Source organism: Rhipicephalus microplus, chromosome X (assembly GCF_043290135.1).
Source record: "Rhipicephalus microplus isolate Deutch F79 chromosome X, USDA_Rmic, whole genome shotgun sequence".
Taxonomy (NCBI): domain Eukaryota; kingdom Metazoa; phylum Arthropoda; class Arachnida; order Ixodida; family Ixodidae; genus Rhipicephalus; species Rhipicephalus microplus.
The window spans coordinates 74,546,231-74,570,276 of NC_134710.1; the positions used below are offsets into that span (position 1 = coordinate 74,546,231).

At 47.9% G+C, this 24,046-nt stretch overlaps 2 protein-coding genes and 62 non-coding genes across 64 annotated transcripts in view; all 64 read left to right on the forward strand.

Moving 5' to 3' along the window:
* The window catches only part of LOC119176671 (unextended protein), a 418,752-nt gene that overhangs the window by 127,274 nt on the left and 267,432 nt on the right, over positions 1 to 24,046 (forward strand). The gene's annotated exons all lie outside the window — the stretch shown is intronic.
* TRNAI-AAU (transfer RNA isoleucine (anticodon AAU)) lies at positions 80 to 152 on the forward strand. The gene has a single exon. It is a non-coding gene; the product is annotated as a tRNA-Ile (tRNA).
* Positions 292 to 364, forward strand: TRNAK-UUU (transfer RNA lysine (anticodon UUU)). The gene has a single exon. It is a non-coding gene; the product is annotated as a tRNA-Lys (tRNA).
* Positions 715 to 787, forward strand: TRNAK-UUU (transfer RNA lysine (anticodon UUU)). Its single transcript has one exon. It is a non-coding gene; the product is annotated as a tRNA-Lys (tRNA).
* Positions 927 to 999, forward strand: TRNAK-UUU (transfer RNA lysine (anticodon UUU)). Its single transcript has one exon. It is a non-coding gene; the product is annotated as a tRNA-Lys (tRNA).
* TRNAK-UUU (transfer RNA lysine (anticodon UUU)) lies at positions 1,138 to 1,210 on the forward strand. Its single transcript has one exon. It is a non-coding gene; the product is annotated as a tRNA-Lys (tRNA).
* TRNAI-AAU (transfer RNA isoleucine (anticodon AAU)) lies at positions 1,562 to 1,634 on the forward strand. The gene has a single exon. It is a non-coding gene; the product is annotated as a tRNA-Ile (tRNA).
* Positions 2,406 to 2,478, forward strand: TRNAI-UAU (transfer RNA isoleucine (anticodon UAU)). Its single transcript has one exon. It is a non-coding gene; the product is annotated as a tRNA-Ile (tRNA).
* Positions 2,617 to 2,689, forward strand: TRNAI-AAU (transfer RNA isoleucine (anticodon AAU)). Its single transcript has one exon. It is a non-coding gene; the product is annotated as a tRNA-Ile (tRNA).
* Positions 3,252 to 3,324, forward strand: TRNAK-UUU (transfer RNA lysine (anticodon UUU)). The gene has a single exon. It is a non-coding gene; the product is annotated as a tRNA-Lys (tRNA).
* On the forward strand, positions 3,675 to 3,747 carry TRNAK-UUU (transfer RNA lysine (anticodon UUU)). The gene has a single exon. It is a non-coding gene; the product is annotated as a tRNA-Lys (tRNA).
* TRNAK-UUU (transfer RNA lysine (anticodon UUU)) lies at positions 3,887 to 3,959 on the forward strand. The gene has a single exon. It is a non-coding gene; the product is annotated as a tRNA-Lys (tRNA).
* TRNAK-UUU (transfer RNA lysine (anticodon UUU)) lies at positions 4,091 to 4,168 on the forward strand. Its single transcript has one exon. It is a non-coding gene; the product is annotated as a tRNA-Lys (tRNA).
* On the forward strand, positions 4,307 to 4,379 carry TRNAI-AAU (transfer RNA isoleucine (anticodon AAU)). Its single transcript has one exon. It is a non-coding gene; the product is annotated as a tRNA-Ile (tRNA).
* Positions 4,942 to 5,014, forward strand: TRNAK-UUU (transfer RNA lysine (anticodon UUU)). Its single transcript has one exon. It is a non-coding gene; the product is annotated as a tRNA-Lys (tRNA).
* Positions 5,153 to 5,225, forward strand: TRNAK-UUU (transfer RNA lysine (anticodon UUU)). Its single transcript has one exon. It is a non-coding gene; the product is annotated as a tRNA-Lys (tRNA).
* On the forward strand, positions 5,364 to 5,436 carry TRNAI-UAU (transfer RNA isoleucine (anticodon UAU)). Its single transcript has one exon. It is a non-coding gene; the product is annotated as a tRNA-Ile (tRNA).
* On the forward strand, positions 5,575 to 5,647 carry TRNAI-AAU (transfer RNA isoleucine (anticodon AAU)). Its single transcript has one exon. It is a non-coding gene; the product is annotated as a tRNA-Ile (tRNA).
* Positions 5,999 to 6,071, forward strand: TRNAK-UUU (transfer RNA lysine (anticodon UUU)). Its single transcript has one exon. It is a non-coding gene; the product is annotated as a tRNA-Lys (tRNA).
* Positions 6,210 to 6,282, forward strand: TRNAK-UUU (transfer RNA lysine (anticodon UUU)). Its single transcript has one exon. It is a non-coding gene; the product is annotated as a tRNA-Lys (tRNA).
* TRNAK-UUU (transfer RNA lysine (anticodon UUU)) lies at positions 6,421 to 6,493 on the forward strand. The gene has a single exon. It is a non-coding gene; the product is annotated as a tRNA-Lys (tRNA).
* Positions 6,631 to 6,703, forward strand: TRNAI-AAU (transfer RNA isoleucine (anticodon AAU)). The gene has a single exon. It is a non-coding gene; the product is annotated as a tRNA-Ile (tRNA).
* Positions 6,843 to 6,915, forward strand: TRNAK-UUU (transfer RNA lysine (anticodon UUU)). The gene has a single exon. It is a non-coding gene; the product is annotated as a tRNA-Lys (tRNA).
* Positions 7,053 to 7,125, forward strand: TRNAK-UUU (transfer RNA lysine (anticodon UUU)). Its single transcript has one exon. It is a non-coding gene; the product is annotated as a tRNA-Lys (tRNA).
* On the forward strand, positions 7,264 to 7,336 carry TRNAK-UUU (transfer RNA lysine (anticodon UUU)). The gene has a single exon. It is a non-coding gene; the product is annotated as a tRNA-Lys (tRNA).
* On the forward strand, positions 7,475 to 7,547 carry TRNAI-AAU (transfer RNA isoleucine (anticodon AAU)). The gene has a single exon. It is a non-coding gene; the product is annotated as a tRNA-Ile (tRNA).
* Positions 7,687 to 7,759, forward strand: TRNAI-AAU (transfer RNA isoleucine (anticodon AAU)). Its single transcript has one exon. It is a non-coding gene; the product is annotated as a tRNA-Ile (tRNA).
* Positions 7,899 to 7,971, forward strand: TRNAK-UUU (transfer RNA lysine (anticodon UUU)). The gene has a single exon. It is a non-coding gene; the product is annotated as a tRNA-Lys (tRNA).
* Positions 8,533 to 8,605, forward strand: TRNAK-UUU (transfer RNA lysine (anticodon UUU)). The gene has a single exon. It is a non-coding gene; the product is annotated as a tRNA-Lys (tRNA).
* On the forward strand, positions 8,743 to 8,815 carry TRNAK-UUU (transfer RNA lysine (anticodon UUU)). The gene has a single exon. It is a non-coding gene; the product is annotated as a tRNA-Lys (tRNA).
* Positions 8,879 to 10,715, forward strand: LOC119182723 (uncharacterized). The gene has a single exon (XM_037433432.2). It carries the CDS (start codon positions 9,012 to 9,014, stop codon positions 10,197 to 10,199), a length of 1,188 nt encoding a protein of 395 aa, XP_037289329.2. The 5' UTR covers positions 8,879 to 9,011; the 3' UTR covers positions 10,200 to 10,715.
* TRNAK-UUU (transfer RNA lysine (anticodon UUU)) lies at positions 13,800 to 13,872 on the forward strand. Its single transcript has one exon. It is a non-coding gene; the product is annotated as a tRNA-Lys (tRNA).
* On the forward strand, positions 14,856 to 14,928 carry TRNAI-AAU (transfer RNA isoleucine (anticodon AAU)). The gene has a single exon. It is a non-coding gene; the product is annotated as a tRNA-Ile (tRNA).
* Positions 15,068 to 15,140, forward strand: TRNAK-UUU (transfer RNA lysine (anticodon UUU)). Its single transcript has one exon. It is a non-coding gene; the product is annotated as a tRNA-Lys (tRNA).
* On the forward strand, positions 15,278 to 15,350 carry TRNAK-UUU (transfer RNA lysine (anticodon UUU)). The gene has a single exon. It is a non-coding gene; the product is annotated as a tRNA-Lys (tRNA).
* On the forward strand, positions 15,489 to 15,561 carry TRNAK-UUU (transfer RNA lysine (anticodon UUU)). Its single transcript has one exon. It is a non-coding gene; the product is annotated as a tRNA-Lys (tRNA).
* On the forward strand, positions 15,700 to 15,772 carry TRNAK-UUU (transfer RNA lysine (anticodon UUU)). The gene has a single exon. It is a non-coding gene; the product is annotated as a tRNA-Lys (tRNA).
* TRNAI-AAU (transfer RNA isoleucine (anticodon AAU)) lies at positions 16,123 to 16,195 on the forward strand. Its single transcript has one exon. It is a non-coding gene; the product is annotated as a tRNA-Ile (tRNA).
* Positions 16,335 to 16,407, forward strand: TRNAK-UUU (transfer RNA lysine (anticodon UUU)). Its single transcript has one exon. It is a non-coding gene; the product is annotated as a tRNA-Lys (tRNA).
* On the forward strand, positions 16,758 to 16,830 carry TRNAK-UUU (transfer RNA lysine (anticodon UUU)). The gene has a single exon. It is a non-coding gene; the product is annotated as a tRNA-Lys (tRNA).
* Positions 16,968 to 17,040, forward strand: TRNAK-UUU (transfer RNA lysine (anticodon UUU)). Its single transcript has one exon. It is a non-coding gene; the product is annotated as a tRNA-Lys (tRNA).
* TRNAK-UUU (transfer RNA lysine (anticodon UUU)) lies at positions 17,180 to 17,252 on the forward strand. Its single transcript has one exon. It is a non-coding gene; the product is annotated as a tRNA-Lys (tRNA).
* Positions 17,597 to 17,674, forward strand: TRNAK-UUU (transfer RNA lysine (anticodon UUU)). The gene has a single exon. It is a non-coding gene; the product is annotated as a tRNA-Lys (tRNA).
* On the forward strand, positions 17,813 to 17,885 carry TRNAI-AAU (transfer RNA isoleucine (anticodon AAU)). The gene has a single exon. It is a non-coding gene; the product is annotated as a tRNA-Ile (tRNA).
* On the forward strand, positions 18,025 to 18,097 carry TRNAI-AAU (transfer RNA isoleucine (anticodon AAU)). The gene has a single exon. It is a non-coding gene; the product is annotated as a tRNA-Ile (tRNA).
* On the forward strand, positions 18,447 to 18,519 carry TRNAK-UUU (transfer RNA lysine (anticodon UUU)). Its single transcript has one exon. It is a non-coding gene; the product is annotated as a tRNA-Lys (tRNA).
* Positions 18,658 to 18,730, forward strand: TRNAK-UUU (transfer RNA lysine (anticodon UUU)). The gene has a single exon. It is a non-coding gene; the product is annotated as a tRNA-Lys (tRNA).
* On the forward strand, positions 19,077 to 19,149 carry TRNAK-UUU (transfer RNA lysine (anticodon UUU)). The gene has a single exon. It is a non-coding gene; the product is annotated as a tRNA-Lys (tRNA).
* On the forward strand, positions 19,288 to 19,360 carry TRNAI-AAU (transfer RNA isoleucine (anticodon AAU)). Its single transcript has one exon. It is a non-coding gene; the product is annotated as a tRNA-Ile (tRNA).
* On the forward strand, positions 19,499 to 19,571 carry TRNAK-UUU (transfer RNA lysine (anticodon UUU)). Its single transcript has one exon. It is a non-coding gene; the product is annotated as a tRNA-Lys (tRNA).
* On the forward strand, positions 20,133 to 20,205 carry TRNAK-UUU (transfer RNA lysine (anticodon UUU)). Its single transcript has one exon. It is a non-coding gene; the product is annotated as a tRNA-Lys (tRNA).
* TRNAI-AAU (transfer RNA isoleucine (anticodon AAU)) lies at positions 20,344 to 20,416 on the forward strand. Its single transcript has one exon. It is a non-coding gene; the product is annotated as a tRNA-Ile (tRNA).
* Positions 20,556 to 20,628, forward strand: TRNAI-AAU (transfer RNA isoleucine (anticodon AAU)). Its single transcript has one exon. It is a non-coding gene; the product is annotated as a tRNA-Ile (tRNA).
* TRNAK-UUU (transfer RNA lysine (anticodon UUU)) lies at positions 20,977 to 21,049 on the forward strand. Its single transcript has one exon. It is a non-coding gene; the product is annotated as a tRNA-Lys (tRNA).
* TRNAK-UUU (transfer RNA lysine (anticodon UUU)) lies at positions 21,187 to 21,259 on the forward strand. Its single transcript has one exon. It is a non-coding gene; the product is annotated as a tRNA-Lys (tRNA).
* Positions 21,396 to 21,468, forward strand: TRNAK-UUU (transfer RNA lysine (anticodon UUU)). Its single transcript has one exon. It is a non-coding gene; the product is annotated as a tRNA-Lys (tRNA).
* TRNAI-AAU (transfer RNA isoleucine (anticodon AAU)) lies at positions 21,606 to 21,678 on the forward strand. Its single transcript has one exon. It is a non-coding gene; the product is annotated as a tRNA-Ile (tRNA).
* Positions 22,028 to 22,100, forward strand: TRNAK-UUU (transfer RNA lysine (anticodon UUU)). The gene has a single exon. It is a non-coding gene; the product is annotated as a tRNA-Lys (tRNA).
* Positions 22,442 to 22,519, forward strand: TRNAK-UUU (transfer RNA lysine (anticodon UUU)). Its single transcript has one exon. It is a non-coding gene; the product is annotated as a tRNA-Lys (tRNA).
* TRNAI-AAU (transfer RNA isoleucine (anticodon AAU)) lies at positions 22,658 to 22,730 on the forward strand. Its single transcript has one exon. It is a non-coding gene; the product is annotated as a tRNA-Ile (tRNA).
* TRNAK-UUU (transfer RNA lysine (anticodon UUU)) lies at positions 23,080 to 23,152 on the forward strand. The gene has a single exon. It is a non-coding gene; the product is annotated as a tRNA-Lys (tRNA).
* Positions 23,291 to 23,363, forward strand: TRNAK-UUU (transfer RNA lysine (anticodon UUU)). The gene has a single exon. It is a non-coding gene; the product is annotated as a tRNA-Lys (tRNA).
* On the forward strand, positions 23,710 to 23,782 carry TRNAK-UUU (transfer RNA lysine (anticodon UUU)). Its single transcript has one exon. It is a non-coding gene; the product is annotated as a tRNA-Lys (tRNA).
* TRNAI-AAU (transfer RNA isoleucine (anticodon AAU)) lies at positions 23,921 to 23,993 on the forward strand. The gene has a single exon. It is a non-coding gene; the product is annotated as a tRNA-Ile (tRNA).

The window sequence follows — 24,046 nt, forward strand, 5'->3', positions numbered from 1 at the left end:
CTTCCTCTCCTTCACTTTTTGACTCAATCTTTCTGACCATGAACGCACGAGATGACGCAAACTGAAACGGGTACTTTCTGCCCGGCTAGCTCAGTCGGTAGAGCATGAGACTAATAATCTCAGGGTCGTGGATTTGAACCCCACGTTGGGCGCTGCATTTTTTTACTGATCTGTTCCCATGTTACACGGATTGTTTTCCAATCTTCCTTCGCCTTCCTCTCTTTCGCTCTGTGACTTAAGCTTTCTGACCATGAACGCACGGGATGACGCAAACTGAAACGCGTACTGTCCGCCCGGCTAGCTCAGTCGGTAGAGCATGAGACTTTTAATCTCAGGGTCGTGGGTTCGAGCCCCACGTTGGGCGCTCAATTTTTTTACTGATCGTTTCCCATGTTACAGGAATCGTTTTCCAATCTTTCATGCCTTCTTCTCAATCGCTCTTTGACTTTATCTTTCTGACCATTAACACACGGGGTGAAGCAAACTGAAGCAGTTGCTGTCTGCCCAGCTAGCTCAGTTGGTAGAGCATGAGGCTTTTAATCTCGGAGTCGTGGGTTGAAGCCCTAATTTGGGCGCTGCATTTTTTTACTGATCTGTTCCTATGTTACACGGATTGTTTTCCAATCTTTCTTCGCCTTCCTCTCCTTCGCTCTTTGACTTAAGCTTTCTGACCATGAACGCACGGCGTGACGCAAACTAAAACTGGGCCCGTCTGTCCGGCTAGCTGAGTCGGTAGAGCATGAGACTTTTAATCTCAGGGTTGTGGGTTCGAGCCCCACGTTGGGCGCTGCGTTTTTTTGCTGATCTGTTTCCATGTTACACGGATTGTTTTTCAATCTTTCTTCGCCTCCCTCTCCTTCGCTTTCAGACTTAAGCTTTCTGACCATGAACGCACGGGGGGACGCAAACTGAAACGGGTACTGTTTGCCCGGCTAGCTCAGTCGGTAGAGCATGAGACTTTTATTCTCAGGGTAGTGGGTTTGAGCCCCACGTTGGGCGCTGAATTTTCTACTGATCTGTTGCCATGTTACAGAAATTGTTTTGCAATATTTCTTCGCCTCCCTCTCCTTCGCTCTTTGACTTAAGCTTTCTGACCATGAATGCACGGGATGACGCAAACTGAAACGCGTACTGTCCGTTCAACTAGCTCAGTCGGTAGAGCATGAGACTTTTAATCTCAGGGTCGTGGGTTCGAGCCCCACGTTGGGCGCTGTGTTCTTATACTGATCTGTTCCCATGTTTCACGAATTGTTTTTCAATCTTTCTTCGCCTCCCTCTTCTTCGTTCTTTGACTTAAGCTTTACGACCATGAACGCACGGGGTGACGCAAACTGAAACGGGTGCTGTCTGCCCAGCTAGCTCAGTCGGTAGAACATGAGACTTTTAATCCCAGGGTCATGGGTTCGAGCCAAATGTTGGGCGCTGAATTTTTTTACTAATCTGTTGCCATGTTACAGGAATTGTTTTCTAATATTTCTTCGCCTTCCTCTCCTTCACTTTTTGACTCAATCTTTCTGACCATGAACGCACGAGATGACGCAAACTGAAACGGGTACTTTCCGCCCGGCTAGCTCAGTCGGTAGAGCATGAGACTAATAATCTCAGGGTCGTGGATTTGAACCCCACGTTGGGCGCTGCATTTTTTTACTCATCTGTGCCCTTTTACACGGATTGTTTTCCAATCTTCTTTCGCCTTCCTCTCTTTCGCTCTGTGACTTAAGCTTTCTGACCATGAATACACGAGATGACGCAAACTGAAACGGGTACTGTCCGCCCGGCTAGCGCAGTCGCTAGAGCATGAGACTTTTAATCTCAGAATCGTTCGTTCAAGCCCCAAGTTGGGCGCTGCATTTTTTACTGATCTGTTCCCATGTTACACGGATTGTTTTCCAATCTTCCTTCGCCTTCTTCTCTTTCGCTCTGTGACTTAGGCTTTCTGACCATGAACGCACGGGATGACGCAAACTGAAACGCGTACTGTCCGCCCGGCTAGCTCATTCGGTAGAGCTTGAGACTTTTAATGTCAGGGTCGTGGGATCGGGCCCCACGTTGAGGCACAATTTTTTTACTGATCGTTTCCCATGTTACAGGAATCGTTTTCCAATCTTTCTTTGCCTTCTTCTCCTTCGCTCTTTGACTTACTCTTTCTGACCATTAACACACGGGGTGAAGCAAACTGAAACGGTTGCTGTCTGCCCGTCTAGCTCAGATGGTAGAGCATGAGGCTTTTAATCTCGGAGTCGTGGGTTGAAGCCTTAATTTGGGCACTGCATTTTTTACTGATCTGTTCCTATGTTACACGGATTGTTTTCCAATCTTTCTTTACCTTCCTCTCCTTCGCTCTTTGACTTGAGCTTTCTGACCATGAACGCACGGGGTGACGCAAACTGAAACGGGGCCTGTCTGTCCGGCTAGCTCAGTCGGTAGAGCATGAGACTTATAATCTTAGAGTTGTGGGTTCGAGCCCCACGTTGGGTGCTGAATTTTTTACTGATCTGTTGCCATGTTACAGGAATTGTTTTCCAATATTTCTTCGCCTTCCTCTCCTTCGCTCTTTGACGTAGCCTTTCTGACCATGAACGCACGAGATGACGCAAACTGAAACGGGTACTGTCCGCCCGGATAGCTCAGTTGGTAGAGCATGAGACTAATATTCTCAGGGCCGCGGGTTCGAGCCCCACGTTGGGCGCTGCATTTTCTTACTGATCTGTGCCCATGTTACACGGATTGTTTTCCAATCTTCTTTCGCCTTCCTCTCTTGCGCTCTGTGACTTAATCTTTCTGACCATGAACACACGAGGTGAAGCAAACTGAAACGGGTGCTCTCTGCCCGGCTGGCTCAGTTGGTAGAGCAGGAGGCTTTTAATTTCGTAGTCGTTGGTTCCAGCCCCAAGTTGGGCGCTGCATTTTTTACTCATCTGTTCCCATGTTACACGGATTGTTTTTCAATCTTCCTTCGCCTTCCTCTCTTTCGCTCTTTGACTTAGCCTTTCTGACCATGAACGCACGAGATGACGCAAACTGAAACGGGTACTGTCCGCCCGGCTAGCTCAGTCGCTAGAGCATTAGACTTTTAATCTCAGAATCGTCGGTTCAAGGCCCAAGCTGGGCGCTGCATTTTTTTACTGATCTGTTCCCATGTTACACGGAATATTTTCCAATCTTCCTTCGGCTTCCTCTCCTTCGCTCTGTGACTTAAGCTTTCTGACCATGAACGCACGGGATGACGCAAACTGAAACGCGTACTGTCCGCCCGGCTAGCTCAGACGGTAGAGCATGAGACTTTTATTCTCAGGGTCGTGGGTTCGAGCCCCACGTTGGGCGCTCAATTTTTTTACTGATCGTTTCCCATGTTACAGGAATCGTTTTCCAATCTTTCTTTGCCTTCTTCTCCGTCGCTCTTTGACTTTATCTTTCTGACCATTAACACACGGGGTGAAGCAAACTGAAGCAGTTGCTGTCTGCCCAGCTAGCTCAGTTGGTAGAGCATGAGGCTTTTAATCTCGGAGTCATGGGTTGAAGCCCTAATTTGGGCGCTGCATTTTTTACTGATCTGTTCCTATGTTACACGGATTGTTTTCCAATCTTTCTTCGCCTTCCTCTCCTTCGCTCTTTTACTTAGGCTTTCTGGCCATGAACGCACGAGGTGACGCAAACTAAAACTGGGCTCGTCTGTCCGGCTAGCTCAGTCGGTAGAGCATGAGACTTTTAATCTCAGGGTTGTGGGTTTGAGCCCCACGTTGGGCGCTGCGCTTTTTTACTGATCTGTTCCCATGTCACACGGATTGTTTTCCCATCTTTCTTCGCCACCCTCTCCTTCGCTCTCTGAATTAAGCTGTCTGGCCATGAATGCACGGGGGGACGCAAACTGAAACGGGTACTGTCTGCCCGGCTAGCTCAGTCGGTTGAGCAAGAGACTTTTATTCTCAGGGTCGTGGGTTCGAGCCCCACGTTGGGCGCTGTGTTCTTACTCTGATCTGTTCCCATGTTACACGAATTGTTTTTCTATCGTTCTTCGCCTCCCTCTTTTTCGTTCTTTGACTTAAGCTTTACGACCAAGAACGCACGGGGTGACGCAAACTGAAATGGGGCCTGTTCCGGCTAGCTCAGTCGGTAGAGCATGAGACTTTTAATCTCAGAGTTGTGGGTTCGAGCCCCACGTTGGGTGCTGAATTTTGTACTGATCTGTTTCTATGTTACAGGAATTGTTTTCCAATATTTCTTCGCCTTCCTCTCCTTCGGTCTTTGATTTAGCCTTTCTGACCATGAACGCACGAGATGACGCAAACTGAAACGGGTACTGTCCGCCCGGATAGCTCAGTTGGTAGAGCATGAGACTAATATTCTCAGGGCCGCGGGTTCGAGCCCCACGTTGGGCGCTGCATTTTCTTACTTATCTGTGCCCATGTTACACGGATTGTTTTCCAATCTTTCTTCGCCTCCCTCTCCTTCGCTCTTTGACTTAAGCTTTCTGATTGTGAACGCACGGGGGGACGCAAACTGAAACGGGTGCTGTCTGCCCGGCTAGCTTAGTTGGTAGAGCCTGAGACTTTAATTCTCAGGGTCGTGGGTTCGAGCCCCACGTTGGGCGCTGTGTTTTTTTACTGATCGTTTCCCATGTTACAGGAATCGTTTTCCAGTCTTTCTTTGCCTTCTTCTCCTTCGCTCTTTGACTTAATCTTTCTGACCATTGACACACGGGGTGAAGCAAACTGAAACGGTTGCTGTCTGCCCGGCTAGCTCAGTTGGTAGAGCATGAGGCTTTTAATTTCGGAGTCGTGGGTTGAAGCCCTAATTTGGGCGCTGCATTTTTTACTGATCTGTTCCTCTGTTACACAGATTGTTTTCCAATCTTTCTTCGCCTTCTTCTCCTTCGCTCTTGGACATAAGCTTTCCGACCATGAACGCACGGGGTGACGCAAACTAAAACGGGGTCTGTCTGCCCGGCTAGCTTAGTCAGTAGAGCATGAGACTTTTAATCTCAGGGTCGTGGGTTCGAGCCCTACGTTGGGCGCTGTGTTTTTTTACTGATCTGTTCCCATGTTAGACGGATTGTTTTCCAATCTTTCTTCGCCTCCTTCTCCTTCGCTCTTTGACTTAAGCTTTCTGACCATGAACGCACGGGGTGACGCAAACTGAAACGGGTGTGTGTGCCCGGCTAGCTCAGTCGGTAGAGCATGAGACTTTTAATCTCAGGGTCGTGGGTTCGAGCCAAACGTTGGGCACTGCAATTTTTTACTAATCTGTGTCCATGTTACAGCAATTGTTTTCTAATCTTTGTTACCTTCCTCTCCTTCACTCCTTGACTTAATCTTTCTGACCATGAACGCACGAGATGACACAAACTGAAACGGGTACTGTCCGCCCGGCTAGCTCAGTCGGTAGAGCATGAGACTTATAATCTCAGTGCCACAGGTTCGAGCCCCACGTTGGGCGCTGCATTTTTTAACGATCTGTTGCCATGTTACAGGAATTGTTTTCGAATATTTCTTCGCCTTCCTCTCCTTCGCTCTTTTACTTAATCTTTCCTACCATGAACGCACGAGATGACGCCAACTGAAACGCGTACTGTCCGCCCGGCTAGCTCAATCGGTAGAGCATGAGACTAATCATCTCAGGGCCATGGGTTCGAGCCCCAAGATGGGCGCTCCATTTTTTTAGTGATCTGTTTTCATGTTACACGCATTGTTTTCTAATCTTCCTTCGCCTTCCTCTCTTTCGCTCTGCGACTTAAGCTTTCTGACCATGAACGCACGGAATGACGCAAACTGAAACGGGCACTGTTCGCCCGGATAGTTCAGTCGCTAGAGCATGAGACTTTTAATCTCAGAATCGTTGGTTCAAGCCCCAAGTTGGGCGCTGCATTTTTTTGCTGATCTGTTCTCATGTTACACGGATTGTTTCCGAATCGTCCTTCGCCTTCCTCTTTTTCGCTCTCTGGCTTAAGCTTTCTGACCATGAACGCACGGGATGACGCAAACTGTAACGCGTACTATCCGCCCGGCTAGCTCAGTCGGTAGAGCATGAAACTTTTAATCTCAGGGTCGTAGGTTAAAGCCCCACGTTAGGCGCTGCATTTTTTTATTGATCTGTTCCCATATTACACGGATTGTTTTCCAATCTTTCTTCGCCTCCCTCTCCTTCGCTCTTTGACTTAAACTTTTTGACCATGAACGGACGGGGTGACGCAAAATAAACGGGGACCGTCTGCCCAGCTAGCTCAGTCCATAGAGCATGAGGCTTTTAATCTCACGGTCGTAGGTTCGAGCCCCACGTTGGGCACTGCTTTTTTTACCGATCTGTTCTCATGTTACACGGATTGTTTTCCAATCTTTCTTCGCCTTGTTCTCCTTCGCTTTTTGACTTAAGCTTTCTGACCATGAACGCACGGGGGGACGCAAACTGAAACAGGTGCTGTCTGCCCGGCTAGCTCAGTCGGTAGAGCATGAGACTTTTAATCTCAGCGTCGTGGGTTCGAGCCCAACGTTGGGCGCTGGTTTTTTTACTGATCTGTTCCCATGTTACACGGATTGTTTTCTAATCTTTCTTACCTTCCTCTCCTTCACTCTTTGACATAATCTTTCTGACCAAAAACGCACGAGATGACACAAACTGAAACGGGTACTGTCCGCCCGGCTAGCTCAGTCGGTAGAGCATGAGACTAATATTCTCAGGGCCGTGGGTTCGAGCCCCACGTTGGGCACTGCATTTTTTTACTGATCTGTGCCCATGTTACACGGATTGTTTTCCAATCTTCCTTCGCCTTCCTCTCTTTCGCTCGGTGACTTAAGCTTTATGACAGTGAACGCACAAGGGGACGCAAACTGAAACGCGTACTGTCCGCTCAGCTAGCTCAGTCGGTAGAGCATGAAAATTTTAATCTCAGGGTCGTGGGTTAAAGCCCCACGTTGGGCGCTGCACTTTTTATTGATCTGTTCCCTTATTACACGGATTGTTTTCCAATCTTTCTTCGCCTCCCTCTCCTTCGCTCTTTGACTTAAACTTTTTGACCACAAACGGACGGGGTGACGCAACATAAACGGGGGCCGTCTGCCCAGCTAGCTCAGTCCATAGAGCATGAGGCTTTTAATCTCAAGGTCGTAGGTTCGAGCCCCACGTTGGGCACTCCTTTTTTTACCGATCTGTTCTCATGTTACACGGATATTTTTCCAATCTTTCTTCGCCTTCTTCTCCTTCGCTCTTTGACTTAATCTTTCTGACCATGAACGCTCGAGATGACACAAACTGAAACGAGTACTGTCCGCCCAGCTAGCACAGTCGGTAGAGCATGAGACTTTTAATCTCAGGGTCGTGGGTTCGAGTCAAACGTTGGGCGCTGAATTTTTTTACTAATCTGTTGCCATGGTACAGAAATTGTTTTCTAATCTTTCTTACTATCCTCTCCTTCACTCTTTGACTTAATCTTTCTGACCATGAACGCACGAGATGACAAAAACTGAAACGGGTACTGTCCGCCCGGCTAGCTCAGTCGGTAGAGCATGAGACCAATATTCTCAGGGCAGCGGGTTCGAGCCCCACTTTGGGCGCTGCATTTTTTTACTGATCTGTTCCCATGTTACACGGATTGTTTTCCAATCTTTCTTCGCCTTCCTCTCCTTCACTCTTTGACTTAATCTTTCTGACCATGAACGCACGAGATTACGCAAACTGAAACGGGTATTGTTCGCCCGGCTAGCTCAGTCGGTAGAGCATGAGACTAATAATCTCAGGGCCGCGGGTTCGCGCCCCACGTTGGGCGCTGCACTTTTTTACTGATCTGTGCCCATAGTACACGGATTGTTTTCCAATCTTCTTGCGCCTTCCTCTCTTTCGCTCTGTGAATTGAGCTTTCTGACCATGAAGGCACAGGATTACGCAAACTGAGACGGGTACTGTCGGCCCGGCTAGCTCAGTCGGTAGAGCATGAGACTTTTAATCTCAGGGTCGTGGGTTCGAGCCCCACGTTGGGCGCTGAACTTTTTACTGATCTGTTGCCATGTTACAGAAATTGTTTTCCAATATTTCTTTGCCTTCCTCTCCTTCGCTTTTTAACTTAATCTTTCTGACCATGAACACACGGGGTGCAGCAAACTGAAACGGGTGCTGTCTGCCCGGCTAGCGCAGTTGGTAGAGCATGAGGCTTTTATATCAGAGTCGTTGGTACCAGCCCCAAGATGGGCGATGCATTTTTTTACTCATCTGTTCCCATGTTACACGGATTGTTTTCCAATCTTCCTTCGCCTTCCTCTCTTTCGCTCTGTGACTTAAGCTTTCTGACCATGAACACACAAGATGACGCAAACTGAAACGGGTACTGTCCGCCCGGCTAGCTTAGTCGCCAGAGCATGAGACTTTCAATCTTAGAGTCGTTGGTTCAAGCCCTTAGTTGGGCGCTGCATTTTTTTATTTATCTGTTCCCAAGTTACACGGATTGTTTTCCAATCTTCCTTCGCCTTCCTCTCTTTCGCTCTGTGACTTAAGCTTTCTGACGATGAACGCACGGGATGACGCAAACTGAAACACGTACTGTCCGCCCGGCTAGCTCAGTCGGTAGAGCATGAGACTTTTAATCTCAGGGTCGTGGGTTCGAGCCCCACGTTGGGCGCTGCATTTTTTATTGATCTGTTCCCATATTACAGGGATTGTTTTCCAATCTTTCTTCGCCTTCCTCTCCTTTGCTCTTTGACTTAAACTTTTTGACCATGAACGAACGTGGTGACGCAACATAAACGGGGGCCGTCGGCCCGGCTAGCTCAGTCCATAGAGCATGAGACTTTTATTCTCAAGGTCGTTGGTTCGAGCCCCACTTTGGGCGCTGCATTTTTTACTGATCTGTTGCCATGTTACACGGATTGTTTTCCAATCTATCTACGCCTTCCTCTCCTTCGCTGTTTCACTTAATCTTTCTGACCATGAACGCACGAGATGACGCAACCTGAAACGGGTGCTGTCTGCCTGGCTAGCTCAGTGGATTCCACTTCCGGCCACGACAGTGAACGGACGTGTTTATCATGTGCTCCCGCGTAGGGGCGGTTTCAGCGGCCCGTGTGGGCCGCGGTATCAGGTGTACCGAAAAGCCAGGCGAAGATTTCCAGGTTGTTCTGCCTCAGCTGCCTTCAGGTGATTCCGTTTTGCACACGGTTTTTTTGCACGGAAACTTGAAAGCCAGGCCATATCGAGTGGAGCATGTCCGAGACAGCCTTGCTCGTCTTTCGCTGCTGCCGGAAGTGGTTGCCCTAGGGGCATACCAAATGAATCATGTATGGGCAGTGACGTTCAAGGATGATGAGGGTAAAAAGAAGATGCTGGCGGCGGAGTCTTTTGATCTAAAGGACCATCGCTGTATGGTGGTTGACCCCCGTGATCGAGGTGTGCGGCTGAAGTTGTACTGGCTTCTTCATGGCGTGCCGGACGAGGCTGTGCGAGTCGCCTTAACGCCCTACGGAAAAGTGACCGAGATAAGCAGAGATAAATGGAAGGTGCAGGGTTGCAATGATAAAGGTTCAACCACGCGGTCGGTCACGCTGAGGCTACACGCGGGCGTGTCCGTGGACGACCTGCCACACCAACTGCGAGTTGCGGAGGATATGGCGCTCGTCGTAATTCCTGGCAGAGCACCGCTATGCCTCCGATGCCGGGCTATCGGACACATTCGACGGGATTGCCGCGTGCCGCGCTGTGGGGTCTGTCGTCGCTATGGCCACGATGACGCCCATTGTGTGAGGTCGTACGCCAGCATTGCGGGCCCAGGCCAAACAGACGAAGTGTCTGAACACCTGATGGATGCCGTGGATGCCGAAGAAGCGAGCAGGGAAGACGGTTATACGGAAGGCCCTGCCACGCCCCCTGAACAGTCTTCTGGGGCCGCACTGGAATCTACCAATAAAGGAGACAAGCACTCTGGTGCGCCAGGAACGAATTTAGACACGGCAGCAGTAGAGAACGACGCTACAGCAGCGAGCAAGTCATCTTCAGCTGCGCGAGAGGGCGGCCCGGAAGCAACGGACGCCGAGATGACCAAGGCCGGTGCTATCGCTTTTAAGCGAGCTCGTGAAACACCTGACCGTACCGGAAATGTTGACACGTCGGCCATCAATGAACCTCCAACAAAGACGGCGACTGGTCGTCGGCCTACCTTTAAACCACGACCAAACCTGTCTCCTGACCGTAGGGGCACTCAAACGTCGGCCCCGCCGTAGCGGAGGAGACGTTCCGAGGCTTTCTACGCTGAGCACACGCAACCACTGTTGCGACGTGAGTATGACACCTGACGAAACAACCTTCAAGAAATGGCGACTAACTTTAAAACTGGTATTTGCATCGCGACGTTGAACTCAAGAGGCCTGTGTTCGCGCAGGAGACAATGCCAGATTAGTCGCATTTTGTTAGAAAACGACATAGACCTCCTGGCTGTACAAGAAACTAAAATGGAAAGTGAAGAACAAACGGAGCAAATGGTTCAAGTTTTTCGCTCTAGGTACAATGTCTGCGTTTGTCATGCTGTTGGGCGGTCAGGAGGCTGTGTCGTTTTCATACGTAGTAGTATCGCGGTTGTTGAAAATGTGTCTACCTGCGATAGCGGTAGGCTGGTTGTGTGCGACTTCAGTGTTTCTGGAATGCCTTGGCGCGTTGTGTGTGTTTATGCACCGAATAGATCGCACGAACGGGAATTTTTTTTCAGAGCGATTGAAGGATTCTTGAAAACGGAAAGAAATGTTGTGGTTCTAGGGGACTTCAATTGTGTCTGTAGAGCTGAGGATAAGACAACGAGCTTCAATGTGCGCGATAGAAGCGCTGAGCTATTGAATAAAATAGTGAACGAGACAGGGCTGGAAGATGTCGGTTATGTAATGACGCGAGAGGGTGAAGTAGGATATACGCACTTTCAAGGTCATTCGCACGCGAGGTTAGACAGAATATATTTGTCGGCAAAGTTGGTGCCACTATGCTCATCTTATCAAATTCAACATCTTAGTTTTAGTGATCATTGTCTGGTCAAGGTCAACATTGGCGAAAAACGTAAGGCTGCGAAGTTTAATTGGTTTCTATGGAAAATTAATGAAAAGCTGCTGCAAGATGAAATATTTGTCACAAAAACCAAAGAATGTCTTTCAAATGCTCTTCGTTTGGAGACCAATAACTTCATAGCTGTGTGGGAGCAAATGAAGTGTGATATAAAGATGATAGCGATTGAAAGAGCCTGTGTATTACGTAATCGGGAAAGGCAACAAGAGAGGCAGTTACAAAGCGAACTAGACTACATGTTAAGCGTAGAAAATGAAGTGCCGGGAAAATTTAAGAAAGAAATAAAGGAGGCGAAAGCAAAGCTCGAATTCATCGACGACGAAAAGTACCGCGGAGCAATGATAAGGGCTCGCACTGAACGGCTGTGGATGGGTGAAACGCCCACTAAGCGGGTGCTCAGTGAAGAAAAGAAACATGCAGCAAACAAAGAGATAAATGAAATTCGATACCGCAATTACATTACCCGGGACCGCGAACAGATAAAGCACGCCTTTGTCGAGTTTTATACGCAACTCCTTAGCCATACAATCAATGACCCCGAACGATTCAAAGAGGACTTTCTGACCCTTATGCCGAGATTGGAAGACTCTGAGCGGGAGCTACTGGAAGTAGAAATCACTGTGGCAGAAATTGAATCAGCTATAGATAACCTGGGTAACGGCAAGTCACCAGGGCCGGATGGGCTTGGTGCTGCCATATACAAATTTTTTAAGACAGAAATGGCACTGGCATTACACCGAGTGATCAGAGAATGCTACGACAAGCAGCAAACACCTCATTCATTTAGGACAGCACACGTAGTATTAATCCCCAAAACTGATGACCCCGCAAAGCTACTTTCAGTGGAATCCTACCGACCTATCAGTTTGAGCAACACTGACTATAAAATATACACGAAGGTCCTAGCAAGACGGCTCCAAAGTGTTGTCACATCCCTTGTCGGCCCGCATCAGACATGTGGGATTAAGGGCAGAACCATATTCACAAATATACACGTAACCAGAAGTATTCTAGAATGCTGTGATGCAAATAATGACCGCGTGGCCATGATTCAGCTAGACCTGCACAAAGCGTTCGATAAAGTCGTACATGAAATTTTGTTTTTATTGCTGGAACATGTGAATGTAGGAACTGTCATTACAGAAGGCGTTAGAATGGTGTATCATGACTGCAGGGCTAATTTAGTAATCAACAAAGAAGTAAGTGCTTCAATTCCTGTGCGCTCGAGCGTGAAGCAAGGTTGTGCCTTGTCGCCACTCCTTTTCGCGCTTTACTTAGAGCCCTTCTGTTTACGAATACTTGCATCACCAAGTATAAGAGGGTATACGTTTCTGACCAGTGGAATTAGAATTTTAGCCTATGCTGATGACGTCGCAGTGTTTTGCAGTGACAAAGAAAGTGTGCAAGAAGTTGTACGAATAGCTAGGGAATTCTGTGCAGCAACGGGCAGCGCAATCAGTTGGCCAAAATGTCTAGGCGTTTGGCATGGCCAGTGGCAAAGCACACCCGAAGTTTACTGTAACATGAATTGGAAAATCATGCCCGGAAAGTACCTCGGTGTGCCTTTGGATCACTACCGCAATGCTACGGAGTATTGGTCTGAGGAACGTCAACGCATTAAAAATTGTACTGATAAGTGGGGAGGTCGCAATTTATCAATGTTTGCAAAAGCGTCCGTGTGCAATGTATTTCTGATTGCAAAAGTGTTTTATGTATTACAAGTGTTAACCATGACCCGCACTTCGGTCCAGAAAATGCACCGAGTATTCGCGACCTTTATATGGGGGTCGCAGTGGGAGCGCACGAGCCGGTGCAATTTATTTCATAGGGTAAAATATGGTGGTCTGGGGCTTTTGCATTTGTTTTTTAAGCAGTTGGTGAGCAGATTCATGTTCGCTCGAGATCAAACTGACAATTTCTTGAGAACTGTGATCCAAGCAAGACTGCAGACCCCCTTATCTGATTTCGTCGTGTCATCTTTTTCCTTCGAAGCTGGACCACTCAGTCCTTATTTGCGAGAAGTAGTTACAGCTACACGCCTGCTCAAGGAAAGATTTTCGTACGAATACTTGTCCGACGTGACTAAAAAGAAACTGTATCGTGACCTTCTTGATGTCTTCCTGCCAGTGCCCGTCTACCGAGCTTCGTGCAGGCTAGGTTCTGAGCGTGACGTGTTTAAACGTGTTAAGAGAATGCCGGTCAGACCCTCTGTCAAAACATTCTTCTTTCAAGTGCATACCGGCACTCTCCCTGTACTGCCATGGCTAAAAAGTAAAGGGCTTTTTGTACCGTGGTCCGTCAACTGTCTAATCTGCGGCAAACCAGAAACGATAAATCATATCTTTCTCGACTGCCATGATGCTGTGTTCTTGTGGGACGTACTACAACGGACTATAAAAAAAGAACTACCTATCAACGCTTTTGGAATCCGTTTTCTTCCGTGTGCAGCTGCAGGGGAAGTGCCGAGTGACATGTTAATGTTGCTTTGCATGCATAGTGTGTGGAGGACAAGAATGGATGTTCGACATATGCGTGTAGACGCACGTTCAGCGAGAGACTATTTTGTTGAGAGTATGCTGTATACACGAGACATGTTTAAAGCGCTGCCTGAACCCCCCGAGTGGTTACCTGTGCTCGACCAATTGGCTTCTGTGAAGCCTTTTTAAACCAAGTGCACTGGCCAAGTTGAAGCTGGTGTTTTAGTAAGTGTACATATTTTGTATGTATTTCCTTTGCTTGTGGTTATTAAAAGGCAATAAAGAAAAAAAAAAAAAGCCTGGCTAGCTCAGTCGGTAGAGCATGAGACTTTTAATCTCAGGGTCGTGGGTTCGAGCCCAACATTGGGCGCTGCATTTTTTTACTGATCTGTGCCCATGTTACACGGATTGTTTTCCAATCTTCTTGCGCCTTCCTCTCTTTCGCTCTGTGACTTAATCTTTCTGACCATGAACGCACGAGATGACGCAAACTGAAACGAATACTGTCCGCCCAGCTAGCTCAGTCGGTAGAGCATGAGACATTTAATCTCCGGGTCGTGTTTTCGAGCCAAACGTTGGGCGCTGAATTTTTTACTAATCTGTTGCCATGTTACAGGAATTGTTTTCCAATATTTCTTCGCCTTCTCTCCTTCGCTTTTTGACTTATTCTTTTTGACCATGAACACACGGGGTGAAGCAAACTGAAACGGGTGCTGTCTGCACGGCTAGGTCAGTTGGTAGAGCATGAGGCTTTTATATCAGAGTCGTTGGTTCCAGCCCCAAGTTGGGCGCTGCATTTTTTTACTCATCTGTTCCCATGTTACACGGATTGTTTTCCAATCTTCCTTCGCCTTCCTCTCTTTCGCTGTGTGACTTAAGCTTTCTGACCATTAACACACGGGGTGAAGCAAACTGAAACGGTTGCTGTCTGCCCGGCTAGCTCAGTTGGTAGAGCATGAGGCTTTTATTCTCGGAGTCGTGGGTTGAAGCCCTAATTTGGGCGCTGTGTTTTTTTACTGATCTGCTCCCATGTTAGACGGATTGTTTTCCAATCTTTCTTCGCCTCCTTCTCATTCGCTCTTTGACTTGAGCTTTCTGGCCATGAACGCACAAGATGACGCTAACTGAAACGGGTACTGTCCGCCCGGCTAGCTCAGTCGGTAGAGCATGAGCCATTTAATCTCCGGGTCGTGTTTTCGAGCCAAACGTTGGGCGCTGAATTTTTTTACTAATCTGTTGCCATGTTACAGAAATTGTTTTCTAATCTTTCTTACCTTCCTGTCCTTCACTCTTTGACATAATCTTTCTGACCATGAACGCACGAGATGACACAAACTGAAACGGGTACTGTCCGCCCGGCTAGCTCAGTCGGTAGAGCATGAGACTAATATTCTCAGGGCCGTGGGTTCGAGCCCCACGTTGGGCACTGCATTTTTTTACTGATCTGTGCCCATGTTACACGGATTGTTTTCCAATCTTCCTTCGCCTTGCTCTCTTTCGCTCGGTGACTTAAGCTTTATGACAGTGAACGCACAAGGGGACGCAAACTGAAACGCGTACTGTCCGCCCAGCTAGCTCAGTCGGTAGAGCATGAAAATTTTAATCTCAGGGTCGTGGGTTAAAGCCCCACGTTGGGCGCTGCAGTTTTTATTGATCTGTTCCCTTATTACACGGATTGTTTTCCAATCTTTCTTCGCCTCCCTCTCCTTCGCTCTTTGACTTAAACTTTTGGACCACAAACAGACGGGGTGACGCAACATAAACGGGGGCCGTCTGCCCAGCTAGCTCAGTCCATAGAGCATGAGGCTTTTAATCTCAAGGTCGTAGGTTCGTGCCCCACGTTGGGCACTCCTTTTTTTACCGATCTGTTCTCATGTTACACGGATATTTTTCCAATCTTTCTTCGCCTTCTTCTCCTTCGCTCTTTGACTTAAGCTTTCTGACCATGAACGCACGGGGGGACGCAAACTGAAACATGCGCTGTCTGCCCGGCTAGCTCAGTCGGTAGAGCATGAGACTTTTAATCTCAGGGTCGTGGGTTCGAGCCCCACGTTGGGCGCTGGTTTTTTTTACTAATCTGTTGCCATGTTACAGGAATTGTTTTCTAATCTTTCTTACCTTCCTCTCCTTAACTCTTTGACTTAATCTTTCTGACCATGAACGCACGAGATGACACAAACTGAAACGAGTACTGTCCGCCCAGCTAGCACAGTCGGTAGAGCATGAGACTTTTAATCTCAGGGTCGTGGGTTCGAGTCAAACGTTGGGCGCTGAATTTTTTTACTAATCTGTTGCCATGGTACAGAAATTGTTTTCTAATCTTTCTTACTATCCTCTCCTTCACTCTTTGACTTAATCTTTCTGACCATAAACGCACGAGATGACAAAAACTGAAACATGTACTGTCCGCCCGGCTAGCTCAGTCGGTAGAGCATGAGACTAATATTCTCAGGGCAGCGGGTTGGAGCCCTACTTTGGGCGCTGCATTTTTTTACTGATCTGTTCCCATGTTACACGGATTGTTTTCCAATCTTTCTTCGCCTTCCTCTCCTTCACTCTTTGACTTAATCTTTCTGACCATGAACGCACGAGATTACGCAAACTGAAACGGATATTGTTCGCCCGGCTAGCTCAGTCGGTAGAGCATGAGACTAATAATCTCAGGGCCGCGGGTTCGAGCCCCACGTTGGGCGCTGCACTTTTTTACTGATCTGTGCCCATAGTACACGGATTGTTTTCCAATCTTCTTGCGCCTTCCTCTCTTTCGCTCTGTGAATTGAGCTTTCTGACCATGAAGGCACAGGATTACGCAAACTGAGACGGGTACTGTCGGCCCGGCTAGCTCAGTCGGTAGAGCATGAGACTTTTAATCTCAGGGTCGTGGGTTCGAGCCCCACGTTGGGCGCTGAACTTTTTACTGATGTGTCGCCATGTTACAGAAATTGTTTTCCAATATTTCTTTGCCTTCCTCTCCTTCGCTTTTTGACTTAATCTTTCTGACCATGAACACACGGGGTGAAGCAAACTGAAACGGGTGCTGTCTGCCCGGCTAGCGCAGTTGGTAGAGCATGAGACTTTCAATCTTAGAGTCGTTGGTTCAAGCCCTAAGTTGGGCGCTGCATTTTTTTATTTATCTGTTCCCAAGTTACACGGATTGTTTTCCAATCTTCCTTCGCCTTCCTCTCTTTCGCTCTGTGACTTAAGCTTTCTGACGATGAACGCACGGGATGACGCAAACTCAAACACGTACTGTCCGCCCGGCTAGCTCAGTCGGTAGAGCATGAGACTTTTAATCTCAGGGTCGTGGGTTCGAGCCCCACGTTGGGCGCTGCATTTTTTATTGATCTGTTCCCATATTACACGGATTGTTTTCCAATCTTTCTTCGCCTCCTTCTCCTTCGCTGTTTGACTTAAACTTTTTGACCATGAACGGATGGGGTGACGCAACATAAATGGGGGCCGTCTGCCCAGCTAGCTCAGTCCATAGAGCATGAGACTTTTAATCTCAGGGTCGTGGGTTCGAGCCCCACGTTGGGCGCTGAATTTTTTTACTGATCGTTTCCTATGTTACAGGAATCGTTTTCCAATCTTTCTTTGCCTTCTTCTCCTTCGCTCTTTGACTTAATCTTTCTGACCATTAACACACGGGGTGAACCAAACTGAAACGGTTGCTGTCTGCCCGGCTAGCTCAGTCGGTAGAGCATGAGACTTTTAATCTCAGGGTCGTGCGTTCGAGCCAAACGTTGGGCGCTGATTTCTTTTACTAATCTGTTGCCATGTTACAGAAATTGTTTTCTAATCTTTCTTCGCCTTCCTCTCCTTCACTTTTTGACTTAATCTTTCTGACCATCAACGCACGAGATGACGCAAACTGAAACGGGTACTCTCCGCCCGGCTAGCTCAGTCGGTAGAGCATGAGACTTTTTAATCTCAGAATCGTTGGTTCAAGCCCCAAGTTGGGCGCTGCATTTTTTTACTGATCTGTTCCCATGTTACACGGATTGTTTTCCAATCTTCCTTCTCCTTCTTCTCTTTCGCTCTGTGACTTAAGCTTTCTGACCATGAACGCACGGGATGACGCAAACTGAAATGGGGCCTGTTCCGGCTAGCTCAGTCGGTAGAGCATGAGACTTTTAATCTCAGAGTTGTGGGTTCGAGCCCCACGTTGGGTGCTGAATTTTGTACTGATCTGTTTCCATGTTACAGGAATTGTTTTCCAATATTTCTTCGCCTTCCTCTCCTTCGCTCTTTGACTTAGCCTTTCTGACCATGAACGCACGAGATGACGCAAACTGAAACGGGTACTGTCCGCCCGGATAGCTCAGTTGGTAGAGCATGAGACTAATATTCTCAGGGCCGCGGGTTCGAGCCCCACGTTGGGCGCTGCATTTTCTTACTTATCTGTGCCCATGTTACACGGATTGTTTTACAATCTTTCTTCGCCTCCCTCTCCTTCGCTCTTTGACTTAAGCTTTCTGATTATGAACGCACGGGGGGACGCAAACTGAAACGGGTACTGTCCGCCCGGCTAGCTCAGTCGGTAGAGCATGAGACTAATCATCTCAGGGCCATGGGTTCGAGCCCCAAGATGGGCGCTCCATTTTTTAGTGATCTGTTTTCATGTTACACGCATTGTTTTCTAATCTTCCTTCGCCTTCCTCTCTTTCGCTCTGTGACTTAAGCTTTTTGACCATGAACGCACGGGATGACGCAAACTGAAACGGGCACTGTTCGCCCGGCTAGTTCAGTCACTAGAGCATGAGACTTTTAATCTCAGAATCGTTGGTTCAAGCCCCAAGTTGGGCGACGCATTTTTTGCTGATCTGTTCCCATGTTACACGGATTGTTTTCAAATCTTCCTTCGCCTTCCTCTTTTTCGCTCTCTGACTTAAGCATTCTGACCATGAACGCACGGGATGACGCAAACTGTAACGCGTACTATCCGCCCGACTAGCTCAGTCGGTAGAGCATGAGACTTTTAATCTCAGGGTCGTGGGTTAAAGCCCCACGTTGGGCGCTGCATTTTTTTATTGATCTGTTCCCATATTACACGGATTGTTTTCCAATCTTTCTTCGCCTCCCTCTCCTTCGCTCTTTGACTTAAACTTTTTGACCATGAACGGACGGGGTGACGCAAAATAAACGGGGACCGTCTGCCCAGCTAGCTCAGTCCATAGAGCATGAGGCTTTTAATCTCAAGGTCGTAGGTTCGAGCCCCACGTTGGGCACTGCTTTTTTACCGATCTGTTCTCATGTTACACGGATTGTTTTCCAATCTTTCTTTGCCTTCTTCTCCTTCGCTCTTTGACTTAAGCTTTCTGACCATGAACTCACGGGGGACGCAAACTGAAACATGTGCTGTCTGCCCGGCTAGCTCAGTCGGTAGAGCTTGAGATTTTAATCTCAGGGTCGTGGGTTCGAGCCCCACTTTGGGCGCTGGTTTTTTTTACTAATCTGTTGCCATGTTACAGGAATTGTTTTCTAATCTTTCTTACCTTCCTCTCCTTCACTCTTTGACTTAATCTTTCTGACCATGAACGCACGAGATGACACAAACTGAAACGGGTACTGTCCGCCCGGCTAGCTCAGTCGGTAGAGCATGAGACTTTTAATCTCAGGATCGTGGGTTCGAGTCAAACGTTGGGCGCTGAATTTTTTTACTAATCTGTTGCCATGTTACAGAAATTGTTTTCTAATCTTTCTTACTATCCTCTCCTTCACTTTTTGACTTAATCTTTCTGACCATGAACGCACGAGATGACAAAAACTGAAACGGGTACTGTCCGTCCGGCTAGCTCAGTCGGTAGAGCATGAGACTAATATTCTCAGGGCAGCGGGTTCGAGCCCCACTTTGGGCGCTGCACTTTTTACTGATCTGTGCCCATAGTACACGGATTGTTTTCCAATCTTCTTGCGCCTTCCTCTCTTTCGCTCTATGAATTGAGCTTTCTGACCATGAACGCACAGGATTACGCAAACTGAGACGGGTACTGGCGGCCCGGCTAGCTCAGTCGGTAGAGCATGAGACTTTTAATCTCAGGGTCGTGGGTTCGAGCCCCACGTTGGGCGCTGAACTTTTTACTGATCTGTTGCCATGTTACAGAAATTGTTTTCCAATATTTCTTCGCCTTCCTCTCCTTCGCTTTTTGACTTAATCTTTCTGACCATGAACACACGGGGTGAAGCAAACTGAAACGGGTGCTGTCTGCCCGGCTAGCCCAGTTGGTAGAGCATGAGGCTTTTATATCAGAGTCGTTGGTACCAGCCCCAAGTTGGGCGCTGCATTTTTTTACTCATCTGTTCCCATGTTACACGGATTGTTTTCCAATCTTCCTTCGCCTTCCTCTCTTTCGCTCTGTGACTTAAGCTTTCTGACCATGAACACACGAGATGACGCAAACTGAAACGGGTACTGTCCGCCCGGCCAGCTTAGTCGCCAGAGCATGAGACTTTCAATCTCAGAGTCGTTGGTTCAAGCCCTAAGTTGGGCGCTGCATTTTTTTATTTATCTGTTCCTAAGTTACACGGATTGTTTTCCAATCTTCCTTCGCCTTCCTCTCTTTCGCTCTGTGACTTAAGCTTTCTGACCATGAACGCACAGGATGACGCAAACTGAAACACGTACTGTCCGCCCGGCTAGCTCAGTCGGTAGAGCATGAGACTTTTAATCTCAGAGTTGTGGGTTCGAGCCCCACGTTGGGTGCTGAATTTTGTACTGATCTGTTTCCATGTTACAGGAATTGTTTTCCAATATTTCTTCGCCTTCCTCTCCTTCGCTCTTTGACTTAGCCTTCCTGACCATGAACGCACGAGATGACGCAAACTGAAACGGGTACTGTCCGCCCGGATAGCTCAGTTGGTAGAGCATGAGACTAATATTCTCAGGGCCGCGGGTTCGAGCCCCACGTTGGGCGCTGCATTTTCTTACTTATCTGTGCCCATGTTACACGGATTGTTTTACAATCTTTCTTCGCCTCCCTCTCCTTCGCTCTTTGACTTAAGCTTTCTGATTATGAACGCACGGGGGGACGCAAACTGAAACGGGTACTGTCCGCCCGGCTAGCTCAGTCGGTAGAGCATGAGACTAATCATCTCAGGGCCATGGGTTCGAGCCCCAAGATGGGCGCTTCATTTTTAGTGATCTGTTTTCATGTTACACGCATTGTTTTCTAATCTTCCTTCGCCTTCCTCTCTTTCGCTCTGTGACTTAAGCTTTCTGACCATGAACGCAAGGGATGACGCAAACTGAAACGGGCACTGTTCGCCCGGCTAGTTCAGTCACTAGAGCATGAGACTTTTAATCTCAGAATCGTTGGTTCAAGCCCCAAGTTGGGCGATGCATTTTTTGCTGATCTGTTCCCATGTTACACGGATTGTTTTCAAATCTTCCTGCGCCTTCCTCTTTTTTGCTCTCTGACTTAAGCTTTCTGACCATGAACGCACGGGATGACGCAAACTGTAACGCGTACTATCCGCCCGACTAGCTCAGTCGGTAGAGCATGAGACTTTTAATCTTAGGGTCGTGGGTTAAAGCCCCACGTTGGGCGCTGCATTTTTTATTGATCTGTTACCATATTACACGGATTGTTTTCCAATCTTTCTTCGCCTCCCTCTCCTTCGCTCTTTGACTTAAACTTTTTGACCATGAACGGACGGGGTGACGCAAAATAAACGGGGACCGTCTGCCCAGCTAGCTCAGTCCATAGAGCATGAGGCTTTTATTCTCAAGGTCGTAGGTTCGAACCCCACGTTGGGCACTGCTTTTTTACCGATCTGTTCTCATGTTACACGGATTGTTTTCCAATCTTTTTCGCCTTCTTCTCCTTCGCTCTTTGACTTAAGCTTTCTGACCATGAACGCACGGGGGGACGCAAACTGAAACAGGTGCTGTCTGCCCGGCTAGCTCAGGCGGTAGAGCATGAGACTTTTAATCTCAGCGTCGTGGGTTCGAGCCCAACGTTGGGCGCTGGTTTTTTTACTGATCTGTTCCCATGTTACACGGATTGTTTTCTAATCTTTATTACCTTCCTCTCCTTCACTCTTTGACCTAATCTTTCTGACCATGAACGCACGAGATGACACAAACTGAAACGGGTACTGTCCGCCCGGCTAGCTCAGTCGGTAGAGCATGAGACTAATAATCTCAGGGCCGTGGGTTCGAGCCCCACGTTGGGCGCTGCATTTTTTTACTGATCTGTGCCCATGTTACACGGATTGTTTTCCAATCTTCTTTCGCCTTCCTCTCTTTCGCTCTGTGACTTAAGCTTTATGACCATGAACGCACAAGGGGACGCAAACTGAAACGCGTACTGTCCGCCCAGCTAGCTCCGTCAGTAGAGCATGAAAATGTTAATCTCAGGGTCGTGGGTTAAAGCCCCACGTTGGGCGCTGCATTTTTTATTGATCTGTTCTCTTATTACACGGATTGTTTTCCAATCTTTCTTCGCCTCCCTCTCCTTCGCTCTTTGACCTAAACTTTTTGACCACGAACGGACGGGGTGACGCAACATAAACGGGGGCCGTCTGCCCAGCTAGCTCAGTCCATAGAGCATGAGGGTTTTAATCTCAAGGTCGTAGGTTCGAGCCCCACGTTGGGCAGTCCTATTTTTACCGATCTGTTCTCATGTTACACGGATATTTTTCCAATCTTTCTTCGCCTTGTTCTCCTTCGCTCTTTGACTTAAGCTTTCTGACCATGAACACACGGGGTGAAGCAAACTGAAACGGGTGCTGTCTGCCCGGCTAGCGCATTTGGTAGAGCATGAGGCTTTTATATCAGAGTCGTTGGTACCAGCCCCAAGTTGGGCGCTGCATTTTTTTACTGATCTGTTCCCATGTTACACGGATTGTTTTCCAATCTTCCTTCTCCTTCTTCTCTTTCGCTCTGTGACTTAAGCTTTCTGACCATGAACGCACGGGATGACGCAAACTGAAATGGGGCCTGTTCCGGCTAGCTCAGTCGGTAGAGCATGAGACTTTTAATCTCAGAGTTGTGGGTTCGAGCCCCACGTTGGGTGCTGAATTTTGTACTGATCCGTTTCCATGTTACAGGAATTGTTTTCCAATATTTCTTCGCCTTCCTCTCCTTCGCTCTTTGACTTAGCCTTTATGACCATGGACGCACGAGATGACGCAAACTGAAACGGGTACTGTCCGCCCGGCTAGCTCAGTCGGTAGAGCATGAGACTAATCATCTCAGGGCCATGGGTTCGAGCCCCAAGATGGGCGCTCCATTTTTTAGTGATCTGTTTTCATGTTACACGCATTGTTTTCTAATCTTCCTTCGCCTTCCTCTCTTTCGCTCTGTGACTTAAGCTTTTTGACCATGAACGCACGGGATGACGCAAACTGAAACGGGCACTGTTCGCCCGGCTAGTTCAGTCACTAGAGCATAAGACTTTTAATCTCAGAATCGTTGGTTCAAGCCCCAAGTTGGGCGACGCATTTTTTGCTGATCTGTTCCCATGTTACACGGATTGTTTTCAAATCTTCCTTCGCCTTCCTCTTTTTCGCTCTCTGACTTAAGCAATCTGACCATGAACGCACGGGATGACGCAAACTGTAACGCGTACTATCCGCCCGACTAGCTCAGTCGGTAGAGCATGAGACTTTTAATCTCAGGGTCGTGGGTTAAAGCCCCACGTTGGGCGCTGCATTTTTTTATTGATCTGTTCCCATATTACACGGATTGTTTTCCAATCTTTCTTCGCCTCCCTCTCCTTCGCTCTTTGACTTAAACTTTTTGACCATGAACGGACGGGGTGACGCAAAATAAACGGGGACCGTCTGCCCAGCTAGCTCAGTCCATAGAGCATGAGGCTTTTAATCTCAAGGTCGTAGGTTCGAGCCCCACGTTGGGCACTGCTTTTTTACCGATCTGTTCTCATGTTACACGGATTGTTTTCCAATCTTTCTTTGCCTTCTTCTCCTTCGCTCTTTGACTTAGGCTTTCTGACCATGAACTCACGGGGGACGCAAACTGAAACATGTGCTGTCTGCCCGGCTAGCTCAGTCGGTAGAGCTTGAGATTTTAATCTCAGGGTCGTGGGTTCGAGCCCCACTTTGGGCGCTGGTTTTTTTTACTAATCTGTTGCCATGTTACAGGAATTGTTTTCTAATCTTTCTTACCTTCCTCTCCTTCACTCTTTGACTTAATCATTCTGACCATGAACGCACGAGATGACACAAACTGAAACGGGTACTGTCCGCCCGGCTAGCTCAGTCGGTAGAGCATGAGACTTTTAATCTCAGGGTCGTGGGTTCGAGTCAAACGTTGGGCGCTGAATTTTTTTACTAATCTGTTGCCATGTTACAGAAATTGTTTTCTAATCTTTCTTACTATCCTCTCCTTCACTTTTTGACTTAATCTTTCTGACCATGAACGCACGAGATGACAAAAACTGAAACGGGTACTGTCCGTCCGGCTAGCTCAGTCGGTAGAGCATGAGACTAATATTCTCAGGGCAGCGGGTTCGAGCCCCACTTTGGGCGCTGCACTTTTTACTGATCTGTGCCCATAGTACACGGATTGTTTTCCAATCTTC